The sequence below is a fragment of the Channa argus genome, chromosome 17 (assembly GCF_033026475.1).
Source record: "Channa argus isolate prfri chromosome 17, Channa argus male v1.0, whole genome shotgun sequence".
NCBI lineage: Eukaryota > Metazoa > Chordata > Actinopteri > Anabantiformes > Channidae > Channa > Channa argus.
In genome coordinates, this window is record NC_090213.1 from 5,027,244 (window position 1) to 5,054,225 (window position 26,982).

A 26,982-nucleotide genomic window follows, 5' to 3' on the forward strand; every position below is an offset into this window, starting at 1 on the left:
TGCTGCAGATAAGCCTGAACTGTATGTGATGCCGTCAGTGTACAGTGAGGGGTTTCCCAAATCTTTGGTTATGAAAGACGTTCCCGGTGGTGTTGACATAATAAAAAGGCTTTTAACAATAAACACACAAAAAATGTGTGTACAAAAAAAAACACAAACTGCCATCGTGTCCATGTGACGAGTTGGGGGCCGCTTTAAACAAGAGTCGGTGAAACAAAAACTTCACTTCCCATGATCCTGTGTTTCACTCCGCAGTGATGTGGGGTGTGGTGGTTGATGACTGTGTGTATGCGTGCGTGTGTACGTCTCCGTGTGCGTGTGCATGTGTTTGCTGAACTGGAGCTCTGTTTTCCCGCACGGACCGAGAGCGCAAATCCACTTCGGAGCATCAGTGAGCGGACGACTGGAAGATGCGGACCGCGGTCTGTAGCGGATCTACCGGCTGTTTCAAACCAAGGTGACATGGGTTTCATGTTTGAATCGGTGTTTTCCACTACCGGCGTTGTGGGATTTTGTCTTTTCACCGGGTTACTTTGGACATGTAGCGGGACTGCAACGGAGCGTCGATACAACGCATGAGAGGCGCTGACCGTCTGTGTGAGTGTGGACCCATTCTGCAGACAACAAGCAGAGAATGAAATTGTTCGTTTTTCTTTATCAGTGGCATCTCAGCATTTGCACTGGTAAATATCAGAGTATGTGTCATCAGCTATTTTTCCTTTGTGGCATGATCAAGAAGCCATATTGAGTTTGTTATTGAAGATTGCAAAAATCTGTGGTTACACAATTAACAGACAGACAGGAGGATTGTCAGGCCGATTGCAGGCTTTATAAAGGTCTCCAGCCTGTTCGGAACACAATAACCTAAATCGTTCTGTTGGGTAAAGAATCAGAGGGCCAATCATGTCAAAAATTAAGAGCAGCGAGGCAGTGAAGGTGGTGGTTCGATGCCGCCCTTTGAACCGGAAAGAGGAATCCAATGGGCCTGCAGGGGGCATAGTGCAGATGGATCTTCGGCTGGGACAGGTGATCCTCAGAAATCCTCGAGCACCAGCCAGCGAGCCCCAGAAAACATTCACATTTGATGCAGTTTATGATCCAAACTCCAAACAGCGAGACCTGTACGACGAGAGCGTGAGGCCTCTCATAGATTCAGTGCTGGCAGGGTTCAATGGCACCATATTTGCATACGGCCAAACCGGAACAGGAAAGACCTACACCATGCAAGGTGCGTGGATGGACCCAGAGAAGCGAGGTGTGATTCCCAATGCTTTTGACCACATCTTTACACACATCTCCCGCTCACAGTCTGATAAGCAGTATCTGGTGCGAGCGTCCTACCTCGAAATCTATCGGGAGGAGATCCGGGATCTCCTCGATCCCAACCATGGCAGTGCCAGGGCACTGGAGCTCAGAGAGAATCCAGACACTGGGGTGTATGTTCAAGATCTCACATCGTGTGTTTGCAAGAGCATCAAGGAGATCGAGGAGGTGATGAATGTGGGAAACCAAGCAAGGGCGGTTGGTGCAACAGACATGAACGAACACTCGTCCAGATCCCATGCTTTGTTCTTGATCACAGTGGAGTGCAGCCAGCCGGGACCAGATGGTAGGAAACACATTCGAGTCGGCCGCCTCAACCTGGTGGATTTGGCTGGCAGCGAGCGCCAAGCCAAAACTGGTGTCCAGGGAGAGCGTCTGAAGGAAGCTGCTAAGATCAACCTGTCACTATCAGCACTGGGGAACGTAATCTCAGCTCTAGCAGATGGGCGCAGCAGCCATGTTCCGTACCGGGACTCCAAGCTGACCCGGTTGTTGCAAGACTCTTTGGGCGGTAATGCAAAGACGGTCATGGTCGCCACCTTAGGCCCAGCCCCTCAACACTATGAAGAGACTCTCACCACCCTCCGCTATGCCAATCGAGCCAAAAACATCCAGAACCAGCCCAGAGTCAACGAGGACCCCAAGGATGCTCTACTGCGTGAGTTCCAGAGAGAGATCGCTCGCCTTAGGGCCCAGCTCAACCACAGGAAATGGAGGAGCAAACAGAAGAGGGAGCAGATGGATGGAGAGACCTGGGAGAAAGATGGAGATGGGGAGACAGACGGTGAGGAGGAAGACGTGGAGGTGGAGAAGGAGGCAGAGGAGTATGTGAAGCTGGAGGAGCAGCGGTTGGAGAGGGAGAAGCAAGCCATCAGAGAAGATGGATCCTTGTTAGCTGGGGAGAAGCAGAGGCTTCTGGGAGAGAAGGAGAGGATGATGGGAGATCTGAGGAGAGAGCAAGAAGCCACGGAGCAGCTGACCGCCCAGTACAAGGTGAGAGGTCAAACCATCAGGTTGTGTTTTTTTTCTTACATCCTTTGTTCCTTCTATTCATTCTAATCCAAAATACACAAAGGACAAGACAAACTACAGTATAGTGTGTACATTCATAGGTTCATGGAAACATCACACACAACAAAGCTTTATCCACAATTACCTGATTAATAGAGTTTCAAAGTGGGGGGAGGCCTATTTATTCATTCAGATGATTCACAATTGGAACACTTTGATCCACATAAAACTCTGCTGGTTAAATCATCAGCACACTGTGACCATTAAAACCTGTATGCAGAGGTTAAAGCTGTAGTATGGAAGTTTTTACCTGATTAGTGGGGAATGTGCTCCAAAATGTTCTTAAGATGGACGGGTGCTGTCAGAGCCTCCTGTGACTCAGTTATTTCTGCTTAACTGATATGTTTTGTAGTTTCTTATTTATTTTAATTTCTCACTTCTCATCTTTTCTCTTGGTCCTGTCTCCTAACTTTATGACAATCAACGTGTTTGCTCAAAAACCAAGATGCCCTTTTCTGCATAGATCCACATAGATATTTACTTGTACCTAAGGAGAATGCTACTCGTACCCTTTTTCCATAAAGTTGTGAATTGTAGCTTTAACTGGCAAGGTACATTTTAGCAAACAGATTATTTTCTGGATATATTCATTAATCATTTGGTCTTGTTTTCCATGGTCAACAGCCCAAAACCCGTATATATCTGGTTGAATTTAGCTACGGCAGAGAGATTTGCTCACATATTCAGCAACGAATTTTCCGGTATTTGCTTGTGCTCTGATTTGCACCTCTAACTGGCTTCATATTTATGGCAGCTGCTCTTGCTCCACATGCCAACAAAACACGGGCTTTAGTGGCATGATGGTTCTGGGACTTGCCGTTTTTCCACATGTCACATGTAAGCCTGTTTTATTGCTGATCTTGAAAACAATATTTGGTATTGCAGTCTCCTTGTCCATTTAAAGTACATTTTTGAGAAGCGTGGTCATTGTGACTCAATTTAAATTTTGCCACTTTTGAAAGCTTTCAATGTGTCAGGTATAATTATGAATCTATTGCCTGAGGTTCAGACTGAACTCTCACTCTACCATTGTAAGTGTCAGAGGAGGTCAGACAAGAGCCAAAATACTATCTCAAAATGGTAATGATTGAAATTATAGTATATGGCATTTTTCAGTGAAAACTTTAGTTGCATGTTCACAGAGAATCAGATTCTCAGAGTATCATCTTTTTCTGTCTTTGTCTGTTTCTCCTTCACACACCCACAGACCACACAAACCAAGACATCCGATTAAGGACATGTGGTCCATGGGATTATCATGTGTGATAATCTGATGATCTGTTATTAAGGCACATTATGGACAGTAACCCTGGAAGCTTTATTATTTAATTACACCTCAGTATGCGAGTCTTAGCCGGACTTATACAGACTGATGAAGTCATATTTTCGGACTTTTCTAACGAATGTTTTACAGTTTTTCTTTCCATCCAGCTGACATTTGCCAATATCATCACATCAGCAATAAGATACTGGCTGTTTTAGTTCTACTGTGTGTGACACAGACACCACATTTCAAATTAAATTCCGACATGCTATCTGATACAGATATCAGGCATTAGAAAACATGTTTTTATGTCAGATTTTATTCAACCTTGATGTTACCTTTAGATCGTCAGCCATAAATTGCATTAACATTGTGCTAAATTGATTATTCTGCTAAACCTCTGGAGTGGACACAGTGTAAATTAACAAAACGTATCACCTCAAGACGAGCTCAGAGAACACTTAGAAAATGTTGATGTGCAGCTTTCACACACTATGTCCCACTGCAAATTAAAATTTACAGTTTCAATTTAAAAGTCACTGAAATGAGTTAGAATCATTTTACATTAAAATGCAAACAACAAAGCAGAAAAATGCATTTTTTAAAAAATGAATTTAGTAATACTAATTAAGTTGCAGACTGAAACAGTGTCCCCAGGCTGTTGAAATATGCCTGTCTATCTAGCAAAAACCTTTTTTCCTACACTGGGTAACACTTACTTGGACTTCCACTTTGTGATCTTTGTCAGTTACCATGCACACACCATTACATGGTGTGATCAGGTCGTGGCATTGGGCTACAATATGTTATAGATACGATATCTATGTATCTATAACTTTGTCCAGTCCTAACACCATTAGGTCATGTCTCCCCATACACTGTTCATGCACCACAGATTTGTTAATTATCTTATCATTCTACACTCAAGGCCAAAGTCTGATTACACATAACAATTCAAATCCTTTTAAATCGTTTTTCTTAACTCTCTTGATATTTGATAAATTACATTTTCATAAATTTAAAAGTAGTCACACATATTCATGGCTATATTTCTTTAATGATAAACCTTACTCATATATTTTCTTTTACCCATTATATCAAAATCAACCTCTATCTCCTCTTACTGTCAGATCCACTGTGTTTCTTCCCTGCATTCTGGGTTTTGGGTCTTTGTTGGAGATGTCATTCCAGGTTTTAGTGACACACAGCTGATGTAGTCAATCCATTCTGGCTCTTTAGCTGTAGAATGGGCTTGTCGTGGTTCTCCTTTTTCCTAAGTTGTCTTTTCCTCTGAGCCGGTTTGGGTTGAATTTCTCTGTTTCCAGAATAGCTTCTTTCAGGCATACGTTTGATTTGCGGCCTTAAGGGTTTTCTCAGGTTACCATTCTCGTCTTCTTGAAAAATTCAGCAAAGAAGACACTGCTCTTCAGCTCTGTGGTCCCACAATGGTGGAACGTGTTCAGCAGCCTCACTTTCATTATTCAAGTGAAGAAAAAGACAGAACTCATTAACAACTTCCTATGCACTTAGATCTAAAAAACAAACAAAAACACTTGCGCTTGGATCTGATGAAACAGAAACATATCTTCTCATAGAACTTTGCTTTAATGTCTTCTCCTTAACTTCAGTCTGATGTTTGTCACTCTGGATAAAAGCATCTGCCAAATTACCATATGAAAATCTCTACAAGATGTTAGAAGCACCATGATTCACCATATCAGGGTACATTTCCTACTGTACACTTCAAAACTTTAGAAAGCTCCTTCAGAGCCAAACAACACGTTAACTAATCTCTGTATACCTGTTTGTGTTGTTCAGTTTGATTTAATTTAAGGGATGCACACTCATGATACACTCATATTTGAACTATATATACTGGAACTGGTACAATACACATATATTTTTGTGGCTCGTGCCCTTTATCCACAGACTGGTTGAGTGTCTCGTTTGTCCACATCGAAAACATGGGTATTGTAGTTGAAAATGTCAATTCTCTCTTTGCCCTTTTCCAACACAGCATCAAACAGGATGCAATCACAGAATGAGTCAGACCATGCATTAATTACTTGCTCTGATTCATCAGCATATCCAGTCAATAAGTCACTCGTGCAGAATAACTGAGTGACTGTAGTCTGTATAACACTGTAGCTTCATCACGAGACACAGCTGGATCGTTTACTGGGCTGCAGCTAACAGCCCAAGGCTCAAATGTGAGGATAAGGTCGGGTCACCTGTATAGGAAAATCAGAAAAGAATGAGTACTAAAAGGACAAATCCCTAGTGGTGTCCTGTTTTTTTTTCTTATCAGTTTGTGAATTTTAGGTTATTTTTGGTGTTCCAACATTTGCTTTAAACCTTTAACCCCCGGAGGAGAGGTGGAAGTTTGAGCAACAATAGAGAAACAAGTTTTTACTATTCAGAAAAGGGTGGCAGGTTATTAGGGCTGATATAATTATATTAATAGAAATAGTTTCACCCTGAAGACAAAGACTTTCCATTCAGCCTGGTGGCTCAGTGGTAGAGCATTGGGTTGGGATGCAGAAAGCTGCGGGATCAATTGGCTGTGGCCCCACCCTCCCATCAAGGGCCACCCTGGTGCCAGTCCCAAGCCCGGGTAAAAATGGGAGGGTTGTAGCAGGAAGGGCAAATCAACATGCGGAACACATTCTGCTGTGGCGACCCCTGAAGGGACTTTTGCTAAATTTTAATCACTTGGAAATGCTTAAATAATAAATAATTTATCTTAATAAGACAAGGTAGTGTTATTTGATAGCGTCTCTCAAACACAAAGGTAATTACTGTTTAAGGTAGTGCAAAGAAATGCATTTCAAAAATAGAAAAATACATAATGTAATAATAGCACACATGATAACATAATTTAGTAAATTAGGAACATGATCCAGTCATTTCATCAGAGTACAAATATTCACTGGAAACATTAAAGTTAATTGTTGTGTTTCATTTTATCAGTCAAATTCAAAGAAGCACATACACGTTTGGCATTTTATCCTTTATTGAATAGTTGGATAGTAAAGAGGCAGACGGGAAACAGAGAGAGAGAGAGAGAGAACGAGAGAGAGACAGGAAGGACATTCAGCAATGGTTCCCCTCCGGAATTGAACTGGGGATGTTGCAATTATGCGGTGTAAGCATTCAGCTAACATGGTGCTTCTGGAAACATCACGTTATCATCATTTTTATAAACCTTCTACAAAAAAAGAGCCGAAATCACTCCTTTTATGGTTTAATTTAGAGTTTAATGTGTGTGTTCAGCTTCTGGCTGAACTTCTAACTTTTATTTAAATTTCACTTCTGTTTTTGTCTTTCAAAGGAGACCTGACCAGGATGGCAGTTTGCATGTTTCAGACAACACAATCAAACAACTACAACCAGATTGCTTAATTTAATTTTCCCCTGCAAAAAAATAAGATAAAAAAAATGAATGGCCTGGAGCTTAAAGCATTGTTGTCTGCACATTGGCACGCATGGCTGATATGTCTGGAACAAACGCACTCAGCAGCACACGCTCAAAACAAAAGGTCTAAAATCTCCCAAATTGGCAAAAGGAGTCAGGGCACTTACGCTGCTCTATTGTCTATCTGCTCTTTGTATTTGTCTCATCTCTGGTTTGGCATTTGTATTTTCTGAGTGATGGTATGAGATCTGGGAAAGTCCCTTGAGACAGAGCTAATGTATATCCTGATCCTGTGCTCTTCACACTGAGTGCTTTCATGTACGTTTCTCTGTGTGGCTCCTCATATTTCTTCCTGATGTGTTGTCCTCCAAAGCACCGTGTGGTTAAAGTCTGCTGTGATCCGGCAGCACAATCCTGAGGGCCTCAGTGTTTGACGCTGAGTGATCGCAGTGCAGACGATCAGCAAAAAATGATTCTCTGCCCTCGAGGAGGAGGAGGAGGATGATTTTGGAGAAGTATTTCCTGCCTTTGATGCCCCAGTGTTTAGCCGGTGATTCAGAGGAAAACCTGCATACGCTCAAGCTATTGTTTGTCATTAAAGACGCACATTGTTGTAGGATGCTGAAATTGAATGAATTATATTTCTAAACTACAGTGCCCAGCTCCTTTAGGATGATTCTATGTCATAATAAAAACTGAAACTACTGTACATATTGGCCTATATTTAAAGATTTATATCTTTGGTATCAGTGGACTTAGTTACAGTGTAGTAAGACACAGATTAACACAGAAACACCAACAGATTCATTAAGCCTGTCACATGGTCACGTTATTATCACAGTTATAAGATTGTGACGTGGACAAAGAAACATTGTTTCTTTGTTTTTTTTTAAGTTAGAAAAAAGCTATGTATAGAGCCATTTCCAATTTTATTATGGTTTTTAAAAACATAAATTTTCTGTGTGTTTGCCAATTTAAATTTACAAAACAGTTTAGATAATACAACATTTCAAAGAATAAGTATGAATATATAAACACATCAAGTTTCAGGGGTTGTTAATTAAAACTTACGTCAGTTATCGCAAACAAATCTGAAATTTACGGCAGCCTAGCTTTTCTCTAATTGGCTGAGACTGTTAGTAGCTTACAAATCATGGGATGTTGCCTAAAGATTAACTGACCAATGAGAAACAGGTTGCTAGGCAGAGAGGCAGACTGAGGATGACTGAGGCTCTGGCTGGAAACAACAATTACAGATAATATCAGATGAAAAGCAGTTGAGACCTGTTTCACCTCCCTTTCAGCCACACACAGATATACACACTGACACACAACAAATGTAAGTAGGTCAGAAACCAGCCTTGGGAAGCTTTGTTGGGTCAGCTGGTGTTTCTGCAGGGTGCTGGTACTGTAACTGGCCTCCGACGTGCATCGCTCCATCTGTGGACTGTGTTGTGATGCAGTGAAACTGTTGTTTAAGCTGTTGTTGGCTCTGCTGCAGGTGTAATGTACTTGTCAGAATATAATGTGTGTATCCTTTTGGCTCTGCTGCAGGTCAAGATACCAGCACAAGCATTCACAGCATCACAGGTTTAAATTTAACATTTGACCGTATGTTCATGTCAACTTTCTCACCGTGTATGTTTCATTATGATGTGTGAAAATGCTCAGAAGGATTTCCAAAGTGAGATAGTGGTGAGCGGGAACAACTCACTGGTCTGACGTCATACAGCACTGTTAGAGAGGGAGCAGAATGATGTTCATTTAAATCAAGCTGTGATGACCAAAGAATTTAAGAGTGTAGTGGACTGACATGAACATCAGACACATAATCTGCAAAGTTAATATTTGATTCCTGTGGAAATTCAATATTATATCATGAAAAAGCCAACAGTATTCAGTTAGCTTGGTCATAACTGCTAACTAAAATTTAGGCCACTCTTTCCCCCAGTTTTATTGTAACATCAGCATGTGTGAAAAAACTGCGCTCAGCTTTTACTGCATGTTTTAGCCACTGTGTCATGTTGTGTCAATGTTTCATTCACCTGTAAATATTTAAATCCTCCATTTATTTAACCACAATTTCTTTGTTTTATATTTATGGCCTTAATAAACATTAGTGTTTAAGGTTGTTGACAATGATTGTTTTCAATAAATTGTCAATTATTTAATAGTTGTTATTATACCACACTGTGAATCGCTTCTTGTTTTTTCCTGATTTACTTGTGGAATTGTGTCTTGCCAAGGTTTGTAGTTTCCCAAGAGCTTGTACTACACCAGTAACTTAAAAAAGCCAAGTGTAGCTTTTAATAGAATGTAAGAGGGTATGAAAAACAATCTGGTATCAGTAAAGTCACTGTCGGGACCTTCGTGCAGAGCAGCTTCTGCAAAAAGAGGTTGCCGTGTCCGACCCTTCATGGGACTATTCTTAGATCTACTTTTCTGGGTCAGAACTGATCTGCCTTCTTCTCTCTCTCAGGTTTTTTTTTTTTTTTTTTTTGTCATTCTGCTTCTCTTATTTAGGATTTTTGTAGGTCCACAAAGACGTAAAATGTCCTAAAGCTTCCTGAGAACATGCATTTATTCTCCAACGGCTCAGTTACTCACATCAACCATCTAAATATTCAAATGGGCCTTCATCATCTTGATATCATTTTAGGACACACTCAACATGAAAGCATCTTCAGTGTTACTAAAAAAACACTTTTTAAATTGTGACAGCACGAAAATTATTTTGTGACAGGCTGCTCTCATACAGTAAGTGTGAAGCTAATAGATTGAGACTAATAATAAAGCTCTTCCTTGGCAAGCTGCCCAAATAAAGTCTGTGGGGAAACACTGGGCTGTTTCTCTCCAGCTCTTTGAATCTTCTGATTTCTTTCTGTAAGGAGCCTAAATTTAGATGCATTGTCAGCCTCTTCAGCAAACGACCAGAAGCAGCATGATAATTCAGTCTTTTATACGAACAAGAAATATGAACCACATGTTTGAATTAGGAGTGCTTATGTTTACCATGAGTACATTTTTACGTTTTCCAGCGTTTGTTTTAAGAGGAAATCAACACTGACTGTGCATTAGGATCTTTCCATGAGCACATCCTGCCAGCTGAGGCTCAGCCAATCAGAACGCCCATTCAGCAACAATGCCTATTGCCTCATGGGAAGAATATAATAGCATAACACACACATGTATACCCTGTATGCACACATCAGCTTTCTACAATATACCACACACACACACACAGAAGCCTTTTTAGACAGATATCCTTCCATCTAGTGGTGCTTAGTTAGCCCTTCTTCAAAACACCTTTGCGTATTCACTGGAAACCAAAAACCGCCGCCCTAAAGTGGCCCAGTGTTGACTTTTTACAGCTGTTCGTACCCCAGTATAGGAAACAAGAGGCTTAACGTGACATCCACCTTGATGTGCAACACACACATTGGAAGAACATTATAAAAACAGAAGAATGAGGTATGGATTTGAACAAGTTCAGTTTCCTGTAGCAACTTGTTTGTGTGATGAGACGCTGCGACATGCAGCTTGAGAGAATGCAGAGGTAATCAGATATGGTTGGAGTAAGACTGGGAGCAGGTTAACCATCATAACACACGACTGGTTGAGATGCTGCCTTCATCCAAATGGTTGGACTTTGTAGAGGTCCTTTGTGAATCTCCGCATTTCATATGAAGCCGAATGTAACCATAATCTTTAACATGTCGTCAACCAGGGGGTCCAGTCAACCGTGGCCCCCCATAGGCTGTTATGTATGGAACATTTTATACCACTTTTATACCACTGCTTTTAATGAGCACAACCTGGGACCTGAAACCAAGTTGTAACCCTCAAACAGGCTTTTGAAGGTGGCCACAATGTCCTCTCTTTCCTAAACTGTCCTTGCTCCCTAAGATGGTCACACAAAACCCCCACCCCACACACGCTGACATACATGCATGGCTTTATGGATAAAATGACTCCTGCTTCCTGTTTATATAGCTGCCTTCCCGTCTAATTAGATTAGGAAAATATCTGGACAGAGAGAGGGAAGTGTTTGTCTGAGTGTGTGTGTGTGTGTGTGTGTGTGTGTGTGTAGGAGACTGTTAAACAAGAGCTCAGCACTGTATGCCATCTTTCACCATGGAGGGATGCATCACTGAAATATTGATGAATTAACTCTTCACTCTTCATGTTCGTATGTGTGGGTGTGTGTGTGTGTGTGTGTGTGTGTGTGTGTGTGTGTGTGTGTGTCTACATAATGTTTTAGGTCCTCAGAGAACACATTTAAACCATACACTCTCCTCTGTCTCTCACTGAAGAAGACAAACAAATGCAGAGAAATAAACATAAAATAGTAAAAATATTTTTATTTTTCAAGTCATTAGATATGACGTTATTTTGGATAAATGAGAGATGTAATATTTTGTCGCTATAGCCACTGTTGCCTCATGTCTGTGATAAATGTGTCTCGAATAAGAGGTGAGATTTAGGAGGAAAGCTTTACTTGATCAAAAACAAATTTTACAGTCAGAGCATCTTTATCATTTTTTTTTAAGAAATAATATTCGAAAGCTCAGCTAACTGCGTGATTTTTTTTAATATCAACAATTTCTAGAAATAAAGGAAGACAATAAACTTATTATATAAAGAATGAGATGGCTTTTCTTACAATTGTCTTGCGATTTCATGTCCATATATAATTTCACCCGCAGGGACAAAGGATATTTTACAGGTTCATCTGTGGGTTGGGATCTGCTGATTGCTCGTCACTTGATCTCCCTTGTATTGGTTTGTTAGACGTGGGAGATGACTGACAGTGTGTGAATGCTAATGAGACTTTAGGCTTTGACTTGTTGTTGTATAAGTGCTTCATGCATCGACCAGGCTGGAAACAGATTCCCAGCGATGGCCTGACCTTTCTTCTTTCTTTCCTTTCTGCCTCTTGTCTTTCACGCTCAGCGTCTCATGTCTCTTCTTTTTTACTTCTGCTTTTCTTCTTCTGTGTCCCCGTCCCTTCCCGGTGAGCTTTCTGTGTCTCTGGGGCGCACATACGACCTGTTGTCATCACACTGTATTTATAGCCCAACAGGCCCTGGCCTTGCTGTCATTGGCTGGCAGATGCGGACGAGTCGGCTCAATATGAAACACTTCTCGTTCTCCTCACTTTCGCATCAGGAAATCAGTCACAGCCAAAAGAATGTGAAGACCCACTTATGAGCATATTATACATCTGCACACAAATATGCAGGCTGTCGAGCTCCAGGATAGTGTTATGCATTTATAAAAGCTTCGGTGTTTCATTTTTTTCCTTCTGGCAATCATCACAAGGACTCTAGCTCAGAAAATAAAAACACACAAAAAAATCACTGGAGTGAATCTGATTATACGCCTTGCTGACTGTCCACATGCCTAAGAAGACAACTAAGTAGATAACGCCAGCAGCACAGCTGCAACTAATGTTGTACCAAGTGCTGTACTTGGCACATAATCCCAGTTAAAATATTAATTGTTATTTTTAGATTTTTGTTTGATCACAAATTTAATGAGATGTGTATTTCTTTTCTCTGTAAAGAGTCAGACTCAGCTAAGGTAAAATAAGGTTCCAGTTTATTGTTGTATCCACACAAATGCAGGACATATAGCACATGCAGAGAAAATGTGGATTTCATCAGTTCAGTACACAGTTAGTATCCAGAATGCAGCAGATGTTTGTTCTAAATGCACCATAAAAGTGATCTTTATTCTTACATCTGGCAACAAACAACATGTCAGAAACATTGTAATACTTCATTTTACAGTATCACTTAAAAGTATTTACATTTTCTGGGTTGAAAAAGACTCTCGATAGCTCCCATAGCTACAGGGCCATCAAACAGGAAGCTAATCGTTGGCGATGTTGGACTATTAGTGAGCTCGTTCAAAGTTTTTGCAATGGGTCTTCCACCATCGGTAGCACAGTGGGACCCCACCAGCTGCTTTTTAGCTGATGCTGCTGGATGCTGCAAATGCTGCTTTGTCTATATTTAGTTTATCCATGGTCTCAGGTCTTATGCTTTTCCTTGTTCTCAAAAGTGTTGTGTACCGACTCAGCAGTTCGGCTTCCTCACTGCTAGCTCCTGGATGTTGGCTTGGTTTGTCACTGCCCTAAGCAAAACATTTATTTGGTGTGTACGTGAGTATTGGGGTTTGACACAGTTTTGCGAATCTCACTGGGCTTTTTTTTTCTATAAATGAACATAAATCCATGAATACGCATTTTCTCACTAAATAACAGCACAGTTCTTTCTATCTGACACATTTCTGGGACAGAAAAGCTGAAACGTCGTGCTCAGCGTAAAGAGTCATGTTGTCCAGCCTGTTTATACAGTATGGGGTGATGTAAGGGTTAGAGGCATGTGATGCCTGAGAGAGAAAATCCATGACATGAAGCAGCCCTTAAATAAAGCTGAAAAAATATGACAAAACACAAAGAACAGCAGACCAGGCAGTCTCACACACACACACACACACACACACACACACACATTGCAAACAAAGACGCTTTGTGCTGCAGATTCGTCCTTACTGAAGGATGCCACTGTACTCTGCATAAGTTTGAGTGTGTTTTCTGTGCACGCAGTATAACCAAGCTGACACTGTGGTGTGTGTAATTCTGTGTAAGTAATAGATAATGTATAGGCTGCTCACAGTTGGCACACAGAAACATACAATATCGTTTTGTGTAAAGTCCTGAGACTGGAATGTGGCCAGTACAACATGGCCGTGGCCCCTGTTTGCCCTTCTTAAACCCGTTTATTATCTGACTCTCACTGCCTCCTTTTTACATTTAATCCTGATTTTGTTTCTAATCTTTAACTGTTTATGCATTTCCACACATTTCTGCCCTGAGGAAAGAGATCAGTCAGTTTCGGACTGTGTGGGTCTGTGTGTGTGTGTGTGGGTGTGTGTGTGTGTATAATCAACCTTGGCCTTTAATCTCCACAGTAAACAGAGGCATAAAGTGATAATGATTTAGCTGCAAAGTTAGATTTTCGTTTTAAAGAAATCTACAAAGAAAAAGTGGCACAATGTTTTTTACCTTTTTTTTCTCTTCATTTTTATTAATGCGAATCTGCTTTGCTTTTTATGGCCTTGAAAAGACCTTGATGAAGTCAAAAATGCACAGAACACATTACTGTTTATTTAATTGTGAGAATGAAGGTCTAAAGGAGAGTGGTCATCTTGAAAAGGAATAATGAAGGAATAATTTAACCATTTGTCGAAACCTAAGTAAACACAGAAAACAATGATTTGTAAATCTCATCAACCCATATTATAGTCACAGTTGAACATTAACAACATATCAGATGTTGAAGCTGAGACATTTTACCATTTCATGGAAAATATTAGGGGACAATGTGTAAAACGTAAATAAAAACGTATTTACGCTTACAAGGGTTTAGTACACAAGGATTTGTGTAGTTGTACCTTCTGAGAATGCGGTTTGCACTCTCTGGATTTGAGGGGGATTCATTTCTGAGCTCTGAAACACTAACAGTGTTTCAGCAGAGCTCAGCTTGTTTTAGACTGCTGTCATCGTGTTGGTGCTAAGCTGCCCACTTCCACCTACATCTGCCTCATCAGCACAAAGTCTGGACCAACACACACAGATCAGACTGTTAACACTCCAGATGAACCATGTTTGACCCCAGCGAGCTTCAAGGCTGGGAAAGATAACAGTTTTGTTACTGGCGCCTGATTAATAATCCACTGATTATTATGAGAGGGGAATTGATGTTTTAAAGCTTTTTAACCTTTAAAACTTTAAATAAATGTATGTATTTAAATGATGTGTATATAATTCAGAGCCCGTTAATGTCTTTCAGGCGATGGAGAGCAAGCTGCTGGTCGGTGGAAAGAACATCATAGATCACACCAATGAGCAGCAGAAGATGCTTGAGATGAAACGGCATGAGATTGCAGAGCAGGTAAACGCCGCTGTGTGTGTTTGTGTTCCTCACAATCATGGATGGATTATGAGAAAATGAAACCCCTGAGCACAAATAGGAGAAGCCCCCCAACCCTTTCATTTTAGTGATTTTGTGTCTATCTTGGGACATTTAGTGGCAATATTTTGATGTGTTTTTGAAAGTTTGCTATCCGTTTTTGGTGGTTTTGCATACATTTTTGGTCATTGTATGTCTATTGTTAGTGATTCTGTTTCTATATTCAGTCATTTCGCTCCACTTAGCAATAGTTTCAGGTCTCTGTTTGTAATTTCCGTGTCGTTTTGCATTTCTCTCTGGTCATTTGCGTTTTTCTACCAAGCTTTTTCAAACAAGAAATACGTGCAGCATGAACAGAGTTTCTGTCCCGTGGCCAGTAGACCTGTTCAGTAATCTATCCATGCTCACAAATCCATTGGTCGGTTGGATGTAGAAAACCATAGAGCTTTCAGCATGAAACACTGAAAGCACTGTAGTTTACTTTCCACAAACACTACAAAAAAATACAAAATCACTGCAAACAATGCAGTAGATGCTGACGAACAGAAAGGTGACAGATTTCTTAATGGATGCTTTCAGACACGTAAGGAGAGGGAGATACAGCAGCAGATGTTGGTCCAGGATGAGGAGACGGTGGAGCTGAGGGAGACCTTTACTTCTCTGCAGCAGGAGGTGGAAGCAAAGACTAAGAAACTCAAGAAGGTAACATATAATTATAAATATATTTTACATGCACTCACACATACGTGCAGTTCACATTCCTTTTTATTCTTAAAGTGAGTTTAATGCTCTTTATCCCTTTCAACTCTGAACCTGTTGAACTGGATCTTAATGACCCACTGCTTCGGACACTGCTTAAACCCCAGTACCTTAAGGTTTGTCCTACCCTTCCCTCATCCCTGCTGGATCCCTCCCTCCTTCCCTCACTGTCTCTAACTTTCTCTCCAGGGTCTCTTCATGCTTTCTTTGCTAACATTGTCATTGTCTTGCTGGTCAAACGCCTCTCTTATATCCTTTTTTGCAAAGGACACTCTGAACCTTGTAAACCCTTCACTGCTCTTCTGCTTCCTAATCTGTTGCTCTGCACAGGCCAGCAGGACTAACAACCCCTTTTGTGAATGTAAATAATAATAATAATAATGTGACTAATGATCCTGTATTGGTTTTTGCTTCCCCGATGCTGTAACACAACACACTGTAACACAACACCACTGCATGGTGTCAAAGATGAACGAAATCTATATTAAAAGCTCAGACGGGTAAAGAAACTGTCGGCTGATAAATCTGGCTACTGCTTCATTTTTGTGGTTATGTTTTATGTGAATTCTACACATTCTTGTTTTGCATTCAAAACAAAAATCAAACCTCTGCAGAATGAAGGAGATGTTTATAATAGTTGTTGAGTAATTTTTTTAACTGAATTCATAGACACTTTAAATAGAAAAGTTAAATTCTTAAGTTCCACCTAATCCTGCTTGGCAACGCTAACATTCATCATTTGATTCGATAATAAAGAAGAAAAGTTGATTGCTCCAAACACAGAGAAGCACTTTTTTCTGAAGGATTGAGACAAATTTCATTTTTATTTTTAAGTGTTAGAAGTTGTGTTTCTGAGGTGAGCAGAAATGTAAATAACACTCCCAACATGATATGTTATATTCCAATACCAAGCTGTTATTAACAATATATTTAATTCTGAGACAACATAGGGCATTACAACATAGTGTGTGACCAGCTGCTTCTTTAAATTCTGGTTTTGACAAAGTTCTGGCTGCACACACTTTTAACTGAATTTGTGTGTCATCTTTAAAGCCAGACCAGGATTAAAGTCAGAAACAACCAAGTGCTATGTCAACTCAAAGAATGAATAGGAGTGAAAGTTCAGGAGGACAGGAGGAAAAAGGGAGCTGAAAGGAGGCAGGGCTGCCATGTTGGTGTGTTCCTATTCGCTGGCCAATTCTCCAGACACCAGTGCCTCCAGTGCTGTTGCCATGGGCAACCAAGCTGCAGCGAGCTGGAAGCCAGTTCATCATCGACTACACTGCACTGGGCAACATCTCTCCTCCTCACGCTGTCTGTTACTGTTGCTCTCTCTTATCCTCCAGCTCTATGCTAAGCTCCAGTGCATCAAAGCGGAGATCCAGGACGTGAACGGGGAGCACGTGACCAGTCGACAGGAGCTGGAACAAACTCAGAACGAGCTCGTCAGAGAGCTCAAGTTCAAGTGAGTGGAAGGAACATCTAGAGGGGTCACCAAAATCAGCCAATACTGTGTGTCCTGATGGAACAGCAAACACAGCATGGATACACTTGTGATTCTGAGGTTTCACATTATTTTAGATACTGAAGAAGCTGAATGCATCTATAATGGCTCCTGAAGACTTTTGCATAAATAATGATCATTTATATTATGCATAATGTATAAAGCAAACATTGAATGGATGCCAAACTTTTGCATTTTGATTGCAAATATGTAGAGAGCCAAAGTCATGAAGTTACATCCAGTGTTGCACAAGCTCATAACAGCTTGTTCAAACTTAGGTTCACACAGATTGGGGCCAGCTGTGGTCCGGTGGGTAGTTGTTCACAAACCAGAGGGGCTGTGGTTTGTCTCCAGGATGTTCCAATCCAAATGTTGAAGACTATGGACAAGACACCCCAAGTTTCCTTTGATGGAACTTTTCCATTGGCAGTTGAATTATTGTGGAGAATAAGCTCCATGACCAACACAACGTCTTGATGCATGTTTTGTTAAGTAACATAGTCTGATGAGAAGCACTTCTATGATTTTGTAAGCTTAAAGACAATCACTATTATTTAAAGATGTTAGGCTATAAATGAACTACACCATGGTCATATGACCTAAACATCACCACAACTAAACTTCAACTTAGTACTTTCCCTTTTGTGTCACAGTGAGATCATAAAGCTAATGGTAATGAATTATAGGTCGACAAAGCTATAAAGAGAGATTAATGAGTATATTAGTCTCTGAGTTCTGCATGATGAAGATTAATATTCCAGACGGCCTCTGTACTCTCACTTAGCCACTTGTCAGCAACTGCCTTTTTTAGACACTTTAATGCTTAAAAATATCTCAAGTGGGTGATTCATTGATTGAATTTATGTCTTAGATAAAACATCTAAATCTCTTGACATTGTGTTAACCACAGACCTCATTTCAGGCATTTAACCAAAACCCCAATAAAAAAACCCACTGGAACGAGGGAACCAAAAGTGCAAAAATGCTTTTGAGTTCTAGGACTTGTTCCTACTGCAATTTCTTGTAATTGTTAAATACAATTAATTGTTTTTTTAAACTAATGACATTAACACAAACAATGAAGTAGTTTTCTGTTTATATCTCTGACCTCAATTCCTAGAAAACATAATTTACATTAAATACTTGTTTTATTGGAGGGCTTGAGTGGAGAGGTGGGGAGTCTTAGTGGCTTCTGTGATTTATTTACAGTAGACCAAGCACAAGAAGAGGACAATATGGAGAGAGATTTTATTGAGTAACTCAGGCTGAAACAGTAGGTTAGGAGGGAAATGTAAATAATACGAAAACACCAGACACTATGTGCTGGTAACTCTACAAACTGTAAAGGCTGATATGAACTTCAATCAAACCTCTATGTTGATTTGTTCATGCAGGTATTTAATCATTGAGAACTTCATTCCTCCAGAGGAGAAGAATAAGATCATGAACAGACTGACCTTTGACCCTGAGGAGGATCAGTGGAAGTTCCAGCCTCTTGTTCCTGCTGAAAGGTCAGTGATGTTACTAGATGTTGGGAAATTCCCATTTGGCCCATTGTGTTTGTTTGGTGTGGTGAGGTAAAACATATAATGAACTCCAAATCTTGTGAATCTGGGTCCAGGCTCATGACCTTTTGACCTTTGTAACACGCCAGCTTTTCTCTGTATGACTTGTAATGTTTTTTCTGTCACACACCTCTGTCAGATATTAGGCAAAGAAGCATTAAAAACTATAGATGGAGAATCATATTTATGTTGTAAAAATAACTGATATAGTGGTTTTGTACCTATTGAACCTAAGTTTGACCAGAAGCACACGCCATCTTACAGTCCTTACACTGGTTGCCTGTTGATTTAAACATCCTTTAATTAGTCTTTAAGGCACCACATGGTCTTACACCTGTCGATTTATCAGCTTTTCTGGTTTCAGATGTTCCAAATGCAGAATGAAAACCTTCAGCACAGCCTTCCACAGGACCTGAGGAGCAGAAAATATAATTTTTAAACATAGATTAAAATCACATTTGCGTGGCTTTTAAATGTGTTATAATTGGTTTAAGCTTCTGTTGATATTTTGTCTCGTTATCAGCTTGTCAGTCAGCGGCGAAGCACTTAAAATATTTGGCTATAAACCCACACTAGATTTTTTTATGTCTCATCGATCCCTTTCTCTTTCCCTATTCAGCAAATCCTCACAGATGAAGAAAAGGCCGGCATCAGCAGTCGGATATAAACGACCCATCAGCCAGTACGCAAGGGTTGCCATAGCGATGGGAGCTCACTCCAGATACAGGGTAGGTAGTGGGTAGGTGTGTGCGTGCGTTTGTTATTATAGGGAGTTGAGAAGTAACCACTTTGGGCGCTGAATGTGGTTATTTATGGAAATACATTTGTAATACTATAAAAAAACTTTATAGTAAATCTCAGAAGCAAAATATTGGTTGCACACTTGTGTGTTGAAGTGTTTGTATCTTGGTTTATGGCATAGCATGATCAGATCTTGGTGTGCATACTATGTATGTATTATATAAATACCTTATGGCAATTAAATGACACATTGCTGTAATTAAGGCAGGAAAATATAAAAGCACTAAAGAGAAAACTATTCTCTGAATGTGATCTATACTAATATTTACCTTCACTCCCTCTATGTGTTCAGGCTGAGAATATCATGTTTCTGGAGCTTGACATGACTCCCCCAAACACCAGCTCACTGGATCACTCAGCAGAGGCAGAGCTGAACCAAAGTCCCTCTGTGGACAACTTGATCACCAAGGACAAAGGCGTCCGCAAGTCTCGCTCCTGGTGAGCCCGAACCTTAAAACAGAAAATCTATCTGTACAGAATAAACCACGACAAACGGAAACTTAAAATGAATCAAAAATGCACTTTCTGAAGTGATTGTATGGTTGACAGGGCTCTTTAATAACAATGTTTTTAATAAACAGTTAAAATTCTTAATACAAAATATAATAAGCACTATACATTATATTTCATTTCATTTATTGTAAAACTCATGATATAAGGGATGCTTATTAAAAAGTTTATGCAAAAAAAGACAATATAGGCCAATGTGATGTACATTATATCTGAAAATCAATATAGACATCAGCACCAAAAACCAGTACAGACGATTTTGTAATTCTTTACAATCAATATATATGTTAGAACTGTTCATAAAGTTTATAAAATTAATTGTAATCAATTCATCAGTTGATATCAAATAATAGGGCAATATGATTTATTTTGCATGTTGTAAACCTGCTTTTACTGTTGTGCCTGTATCTGACTAATGTAAACGGTTTAGAGTCAGTGCAAATCCAAATGGGATTATTCAGGATTAACCACACTCTCGCTCTGTGATCATAATCTGATGTCTCTCATTTCCTAAGCACCTTGGAATCTCACTGCTGCTGGGTTTATCTCATTAAATCAAAATTATGAGATTACACAGACAAACACACTCTCTATATATATATATATATATATATATATATTTTTTTTTTTCCCATTTTCTTGTAATTTCTTTTCTTTTTCTTTTGCAGGTGCCAGACACCAAAATCCATCACTTCCTCTTCTTCCAATGTTTCCTTGACGGGATGTCACACTGCCACAGCTGCATTGGCACAGTAAAGCTTTAAAGGAGTTTTTATTAACAGTTATTTATTTCAATCCTCAGCTTCCTTTTCCTCTTTTGGCCAGTGATCCTCTGAAAGACTTCTGAATGAGGGACACAAACACACATCACCACTCTGCTGAATCCTGAGAGGTCACTTTAATGGAAATTATCTCTTGTCAGGAAACTAAATGAACCTTATGAACCTCTAAAACTCTGTAACAAGCCAGTCTAGGGATGTACTGTAAATATCCACCCGAACCCCATCTTTCCTGCATGTTTGAGTTTTAGTTCATCTTCTTAAAGAGCTGGCTGCCGACTGTATGTTTGTGTGTATGGGTGTGTTTAGTGGACATACAGGGTTGTATGGTTGCCTGTTTGTGTTTCTAATTGTGATCAATACAAACATGAAAGCTCTCAAACTGTGCAAGTCCCCTGTAAGATATCAGTGTAAATATTGTATGTGTTTGCGAGGTTTGGGAAGATTTGGATTGTTTTCTGTGTAACAGGGGGCTTTCATTGCTGTTGAGGTGAGTGCAGTAGATAATAGAGATTTAGCAAATGATGTGTACAGTTGAAGTGAGGTAGTTTGAAGCCTGGTTGGAACTGTTGTGTCACATCATTCCTCTGTCCATCCACAGAGTCTAATGCCTTCACATAATCTAGAAACATTAAAATACAAAGGCACACTTCCCAATTCAGTTTGCTGGATTTTTTTTCATACCGGGACAATGGAAATTTATTTTTTATTTTTTTGTCCTTTCGGATTATCCCGTGAGTTCAGGGTCGCCACAGCGGATCATTGTCCACATGTTGATTTGGCAGTTTTTACGCCGGATGCCCTTCCTGACGCAACCAGGACAATGGAAATAACACGTGCAAATTAAAATACCACATCAAGACACTTTGAACACAGTTTCAGTCAAGCTTTTAACTTTTGTAACCCTTTTTAAAATTATATAAATAAAAATATAAACATTAGTTTGAGAGTGAGAGTTAAGATCTCTTTTACGAGTCCGAGGTCCTGATCAGAGCAGCTTGCGCCCTCCTCCAGGCCAGCTTACAGCACCTGACAGAGGGAGTCAGCCCGGTGGAGGCCGATGGTAGGGTGCTTTGGCTGTCCTTGACCCAGATCATATTCTGAGACCAGGAGGATGGTTCCCGGGAACAGTGGACCTGGAGCACAGTCTCCAGTTTCTGATTTAACCTCTCGGTCAGACCATTGGATTGAGGATTGAAACCTGAGGAGAGGCTAACTTTGACACCGAACTCTCAGAAATGTGGATATAAACTGGAGGCCCCGGCTAGAGACGACGTCACAGGGAAGGCCGTGGATTTTAAAGACTTGATTAACTAGTACTTCAGCTGTTTCTTTGGTGGATAGTAGTTTAGGCAGGGGAATAACATGGACCATTTTAGAAAATCTGTCTACGACTGTGAGGAATTTAATGAAACAATACAGAAATTTGCAAATCTTAGGAAACACTGCAGCTACTTCTGTGACTTTGAAATGGCCCAGTCTCTCACCGCCCTCACCTTCCAGATTCCATCCCCATTCTCTCTGAAGAGATGAACCCCTCGGAAGGAGATGGAGGGCAAGTGAAAGGCACACTGCTCAGCTTTCACGAACAGATTGTTTTGATAAAACCACCTCAAAACCTTTCTGATGTGTGACTTGTTCGGCCTCAGAGGGGGAGAAAAAAACGATATTGTCGAAGTTGACGAACAAAGTTGACCATATTCTGGAATAGGGCCAGACCAATAGTCAGGCCAAAGGGCATGACCAGTTAGTCAAAGTGGCCGGCAAGTGTTTTAAATGCAGGCCTCCACTCGTCCCCCTCACAGATCCAAACTATCTTGATTTACAATTTTGTAAACACAGAAGCACCCTGCAGAATTTCAAACACTGAGGAGATAAGTGGAAGAGGATAGCGGTTGCGCAAAGGTTTCGGATTTAACTCGTGATGGTCTACAGATGGTTGGAGCCCCCCAACTTTCTTTCCACAAAAAAAGAAGCCTGCACCCGTGGGAGAAGATGGGGGTGGATGAGTCTGGCTGCTAGTGGCTCGTTGATATATTTCTCCATGGCTTTGCACTCAGGAGGGGAGAGAGAATATGTCATTAGGTGGCATAGTGCCGGGTAAAAGCCCAATGGCGGATTCAAAAGGGCTGTGAGGAGGAAGAGATGTGGCCTTGTCTTTACCAAAAAAACAATTTAAGGAGGTGATAGATTTTGGGTACATTGGTTAGATCAATGTTATTGGACAAGATCTCTAGGGAGCTAGATGGAGTGACAGCTTTTCTAATGCAGAGGCAGGAGACTGCCACCAGCTTCCCTGAGAGCTAGGGAGCCTAACTCTAGGGCGTCCCTCTCACATTCTGTGGTCCACATGAGTGCACACTTCAAACAGGGCATTAAGAGAGTCTGGAAGTTCCTGAAACTTGATTTCATCCTTTAAAGACTCAGACAAACCCTGATAGAAATTTCCAATAGCACAGGTTCATTCCAAGAGCAATGAAAGTTCTGAACTCAGCCAGGGTCCTTCTACCTTGTATCCTTGCATTTTATGGGACCAAAAACCCCTAAGCAGCTCTTTAGCAAACAGTTAAAACATGGAGGTAGATCTGGAACTTTTCAATCGGCGTACCCCATACTTCAGCTCGTCCAAAGAGCAATGACACGGCGTAAGCCATGCGGTGTGTTCAGTGGGAAAAGTTGAGGGTCACATCTAAAATTGCAATCTGAAATTAAGTAGCAAGGCTCTGCAAGTCTTTGGGTCTCCAGAATATAACTTCTGCAGGGAGCCCTACATGATTCCCAGAACGAAGGGGCAGAGGCTGTAGCTACAGGAGGTGGAGGAGGAGGAGTGGTGGTAGAGAATTGGGATATTGTATTGAGATCAGCTTGGATCTTGGCTGGATTGGTGTCATGCTGCGAAAGAGCACCCTCTGTACATCTCTTGCAGTCCTTTGTGCCTGCTGTGTCCTTGGTGGCCAGATTAGATTAAACTGTCAGACTTATCAGGCCCAGAAAAATGCAGAGCAGAGGAAGAAGTTATTTGGTTTATTGAATATTAAATGTAATGATGGGACAGGTGGAGTGGCAGGAAGGAGAGATGTGCGCTGCAGAGGTGGCTGGCGGACCAGGTAATGGCTTGGTGATCTAGGGGGAAAGAGAGATGGTAGGTAACAGCTTGAACACAGAGCGATTAATTATGGTGACGGAATACTTATGAGGACATGGGTGAGCGGAGATTCTCTGCAGCAGAGCTTGGACACCTGGAGGAGAGGGAGCCAACACAGGGGAGGGGATGAGGAGAAGTGGAGAACTAAAAATGGCTGGAACTACCAGGGAAAAAGGTGACAACAAGGGCAAATACAAAGTTACAGCTAAAAGTGTCCGAAGAGAAACAACAGGTGAAACAAAACAGTTTTCCTCATCTAATTTATTGTCCAATGATCACAATATCTACGGAAGCAATGTCTGGCAGAGAGGAGCAGGTAAATGGGCTTATAAAGGAGAGAGAGACAGAGGGAGATCAGAGCTTATTCACAACTATGGGTGATGATTTTAAATATGACCAACCTTTTATGCAGTGGATCTGTGGATATTTACTGAAAAAATATAGAATCCTATTTCTGTTTTGTATTTTTGGGGATATCAAACCATTTCATCATGCCTTTTCAGTTCAAAGAGGGAGTTTTCTTTGCACCCTCAGATTGAAATTTAACACCATAAAAGCGCTTGTAAAAAATTAAGCCATGTTCTCTCACTTTTGAATGATGATGATACTAAAACTAGAAAAACTTGTCACTAGACAAACATCCAATGGTTCTGGTATCAGTGAAATGTGGATTGAAATTAAAAACACTTAACTATAATCCAATCCCACAGCAGCTACTTGAGTTACACTACACTGTAGTGTCCTCTTTATTATACACACCTGTAAATCCAATCCAAAGGAACAGCTTCACAAAGATGATAATGCTTAATTTAGTTGTCAGGAAGCTGTGATGGAAATACCACAATATAAACTGCATAAACAATATAGGCTTCATAACAGTAGAATGTGTGGCTGTTGAAGCTGTCGAATCTTTTTGGGCTAAATTGTATATGTGATGAATAACAGTTAAGTGATCGGTGAGTGGATACATGGTGGAATAGTGTAGTTGAGTGTTACCTTACTATGTAAACTCATCTTTCCTTTTTATTTTTAATTTCTTTGTAGTCTACATGAAACATTAGAATACAATGGACATAAATGAACCGCAAAGGGCTGCTGTGGTAAGAAGGTCTGTAAAAAACGAACTTGAAGCATTGACTGACCTGTGGTTTAGACAGCAGGTGTAACAGGGTTGCTAACATCGTAGAGGTTAAGAGGAGCACACAGTTGGGGGTCAGGGTGACTAACTACTGTATCACTGTATTATTGATGCCAGAGATCCTGTTGCAGATGAACCCCCTGCTAGGAGAGCACAGCACAGTCCTTTGAAAAGTTTTAAAGGAAAACATATAAATCAGGTGCATTGCAGATCCGGACATGATTATGTTGATTATGTTATGTATTTTACAATGAAAGACACATTATATTGTCCTATTGTTACAAAAGGTGTTTTGACACAAACATGGCAGAAATGTTTAAGCAAATCTCTGTGTTCCACAAAAGCAGCATTTATACTGACACTTAGTCCAACCTGCTTATTCTAGAGAAACAAAACAGTCCATTAATCATTTGATCTGGAAAGTGTGTAAACAGTAGTTTAACGTGTCTATCACAGGAAGCCTAAATTGCCTGTGTTATCCTACCAACAGAGCAAAATCCTGTAAAACAGAGAACTGAGGAATTCTGAGAACATTTGAGAAACTGGAACGAGTGAACGTCTGATGCGTCTGAACGTCTTTTTGACTAAACAAATTATATCTTCATATGTTCAGAGGTGTATTATCAGTGGAAAAGGAGATATATTTATTTGCAAATGTATCATCAGGTCACATTTTAGGGTGCTAGTAATCAAAGACATTAAATATTAACGTTCAAGCTAAACATAAATAAATAAGAATGTCTGTGTCTAGTGTACTGAATGCAGCAACTTTCAGTTTTTTTGCTCTGTATCTTGTTTATTTTCAATGCATAATGAAGAATTAATCACCTCCACCGAAAACATACAGTACATAGATTATGATGGTGGGTTGCTGAATGTTACCGGTTTGGATGATTAATGAAGGAATTCGCATAAACACGGCAGCTATTTGAACATTTTCCAGTCTGTGTTGCTCATTTATAAACATTTTTGTCATATTAAATTGTAAAACCACCTCTTGTTTTCCATCTGTGTCTGGGCTGTAAAAAATTGCGTAAATATGTGTGTGAGGGTTGTGGGGGTGGGGAGGATAAGGAAGAGGAGGAGCGGGGCAGCAGGTTATGCTGATGGAAATAGGGGGATGGATGGATGGGTGGGGGCAGGGATCCGAAGACAATCAGGAAGTGAGAAATAACTGTGGAGGTGGTGGTGGATACTGAGCCTGTTTCCATGGTAACCTGCCTGTAAAGGATGTCAGGGTGTCGGATGGGGAAGGTAAAGAGGGGGTTTGTGTGTCTCTATGTATGTCTATGGCAGAACAATTAGGCTGAACTCATGTCTGATGGAAAAAAATGCAATAGAAAGACAGTGTCACAGGCACCTGCTGCTCAACTATGTGATCAATAAAGATTTGTTTTTAGGTTGTGTGTGTGTGATTGCACTCATGATTAATTTGATTTAGTAGGATCCATTTAGCTTCAGAGCTTCAAGTCACATGCTAGTCTTGCAGGTGTTTATACAGCTTTAATATTTAAAAACCACAAACCTGTTCACAACTGTAGAACATAAAATCAGAAAATGCTGCATTATGGACCATACGATCTCATAAGTCAGACTTTACACGGGGAAAGTAAATTTTATGGTATTGTTTTACTCTACTACATTCATTCTACAGTTTTTGTTACTGCATGGATTTAGAATCCAAGTTTCTAAATGATCCGATTCTGAGCTTTTTTGAAGAAATTTTTGA

General features: G+C 40.4%; 1 protein-coding gene across 2 annotated transcripts; it reads left to right on the forward strand.

Moving 5' to 3' along the window:
• The first annotated feature begins 305 nt into the window (after positions 1-305).
• Positions 306-26,652, forward strand: LOC137102054 (kinesin-like protein KIF3C). Of its 2 annotated transcripts, none has more exons than XM_067481107.1 (8): positions 306-2,316; positions 14,933-15,034; positions 15,632-15,754; positions 17,158-17,276; positions 18,710-18,826; positions 19,500-19,608; positions 19,974-20,119; positions 20,994-26,652. In XM_067481107.1, exons 1-8 carry the CDS (start codon positions 904-906, stop codon positions 21,025-21,027), a joined length of 2,163 nt encoding a protein of 720 aa, XP_067337208.1. In that variant the 5' UTR covers positions 306-903; the 3' UTR covers positions 21,028-26,652. The 2 variants fall into 2 exon arrangements, with proteins under 2 accessions (XP_067337208.1, XP_067337207.1); XM_067481106.1 differs by having other exon boundaries at positions 307-2,316; positions 20,860-26,652.
• The last annotated feature ends 330 nt before the right edge of the window (positions 26,653-26,982 follow it).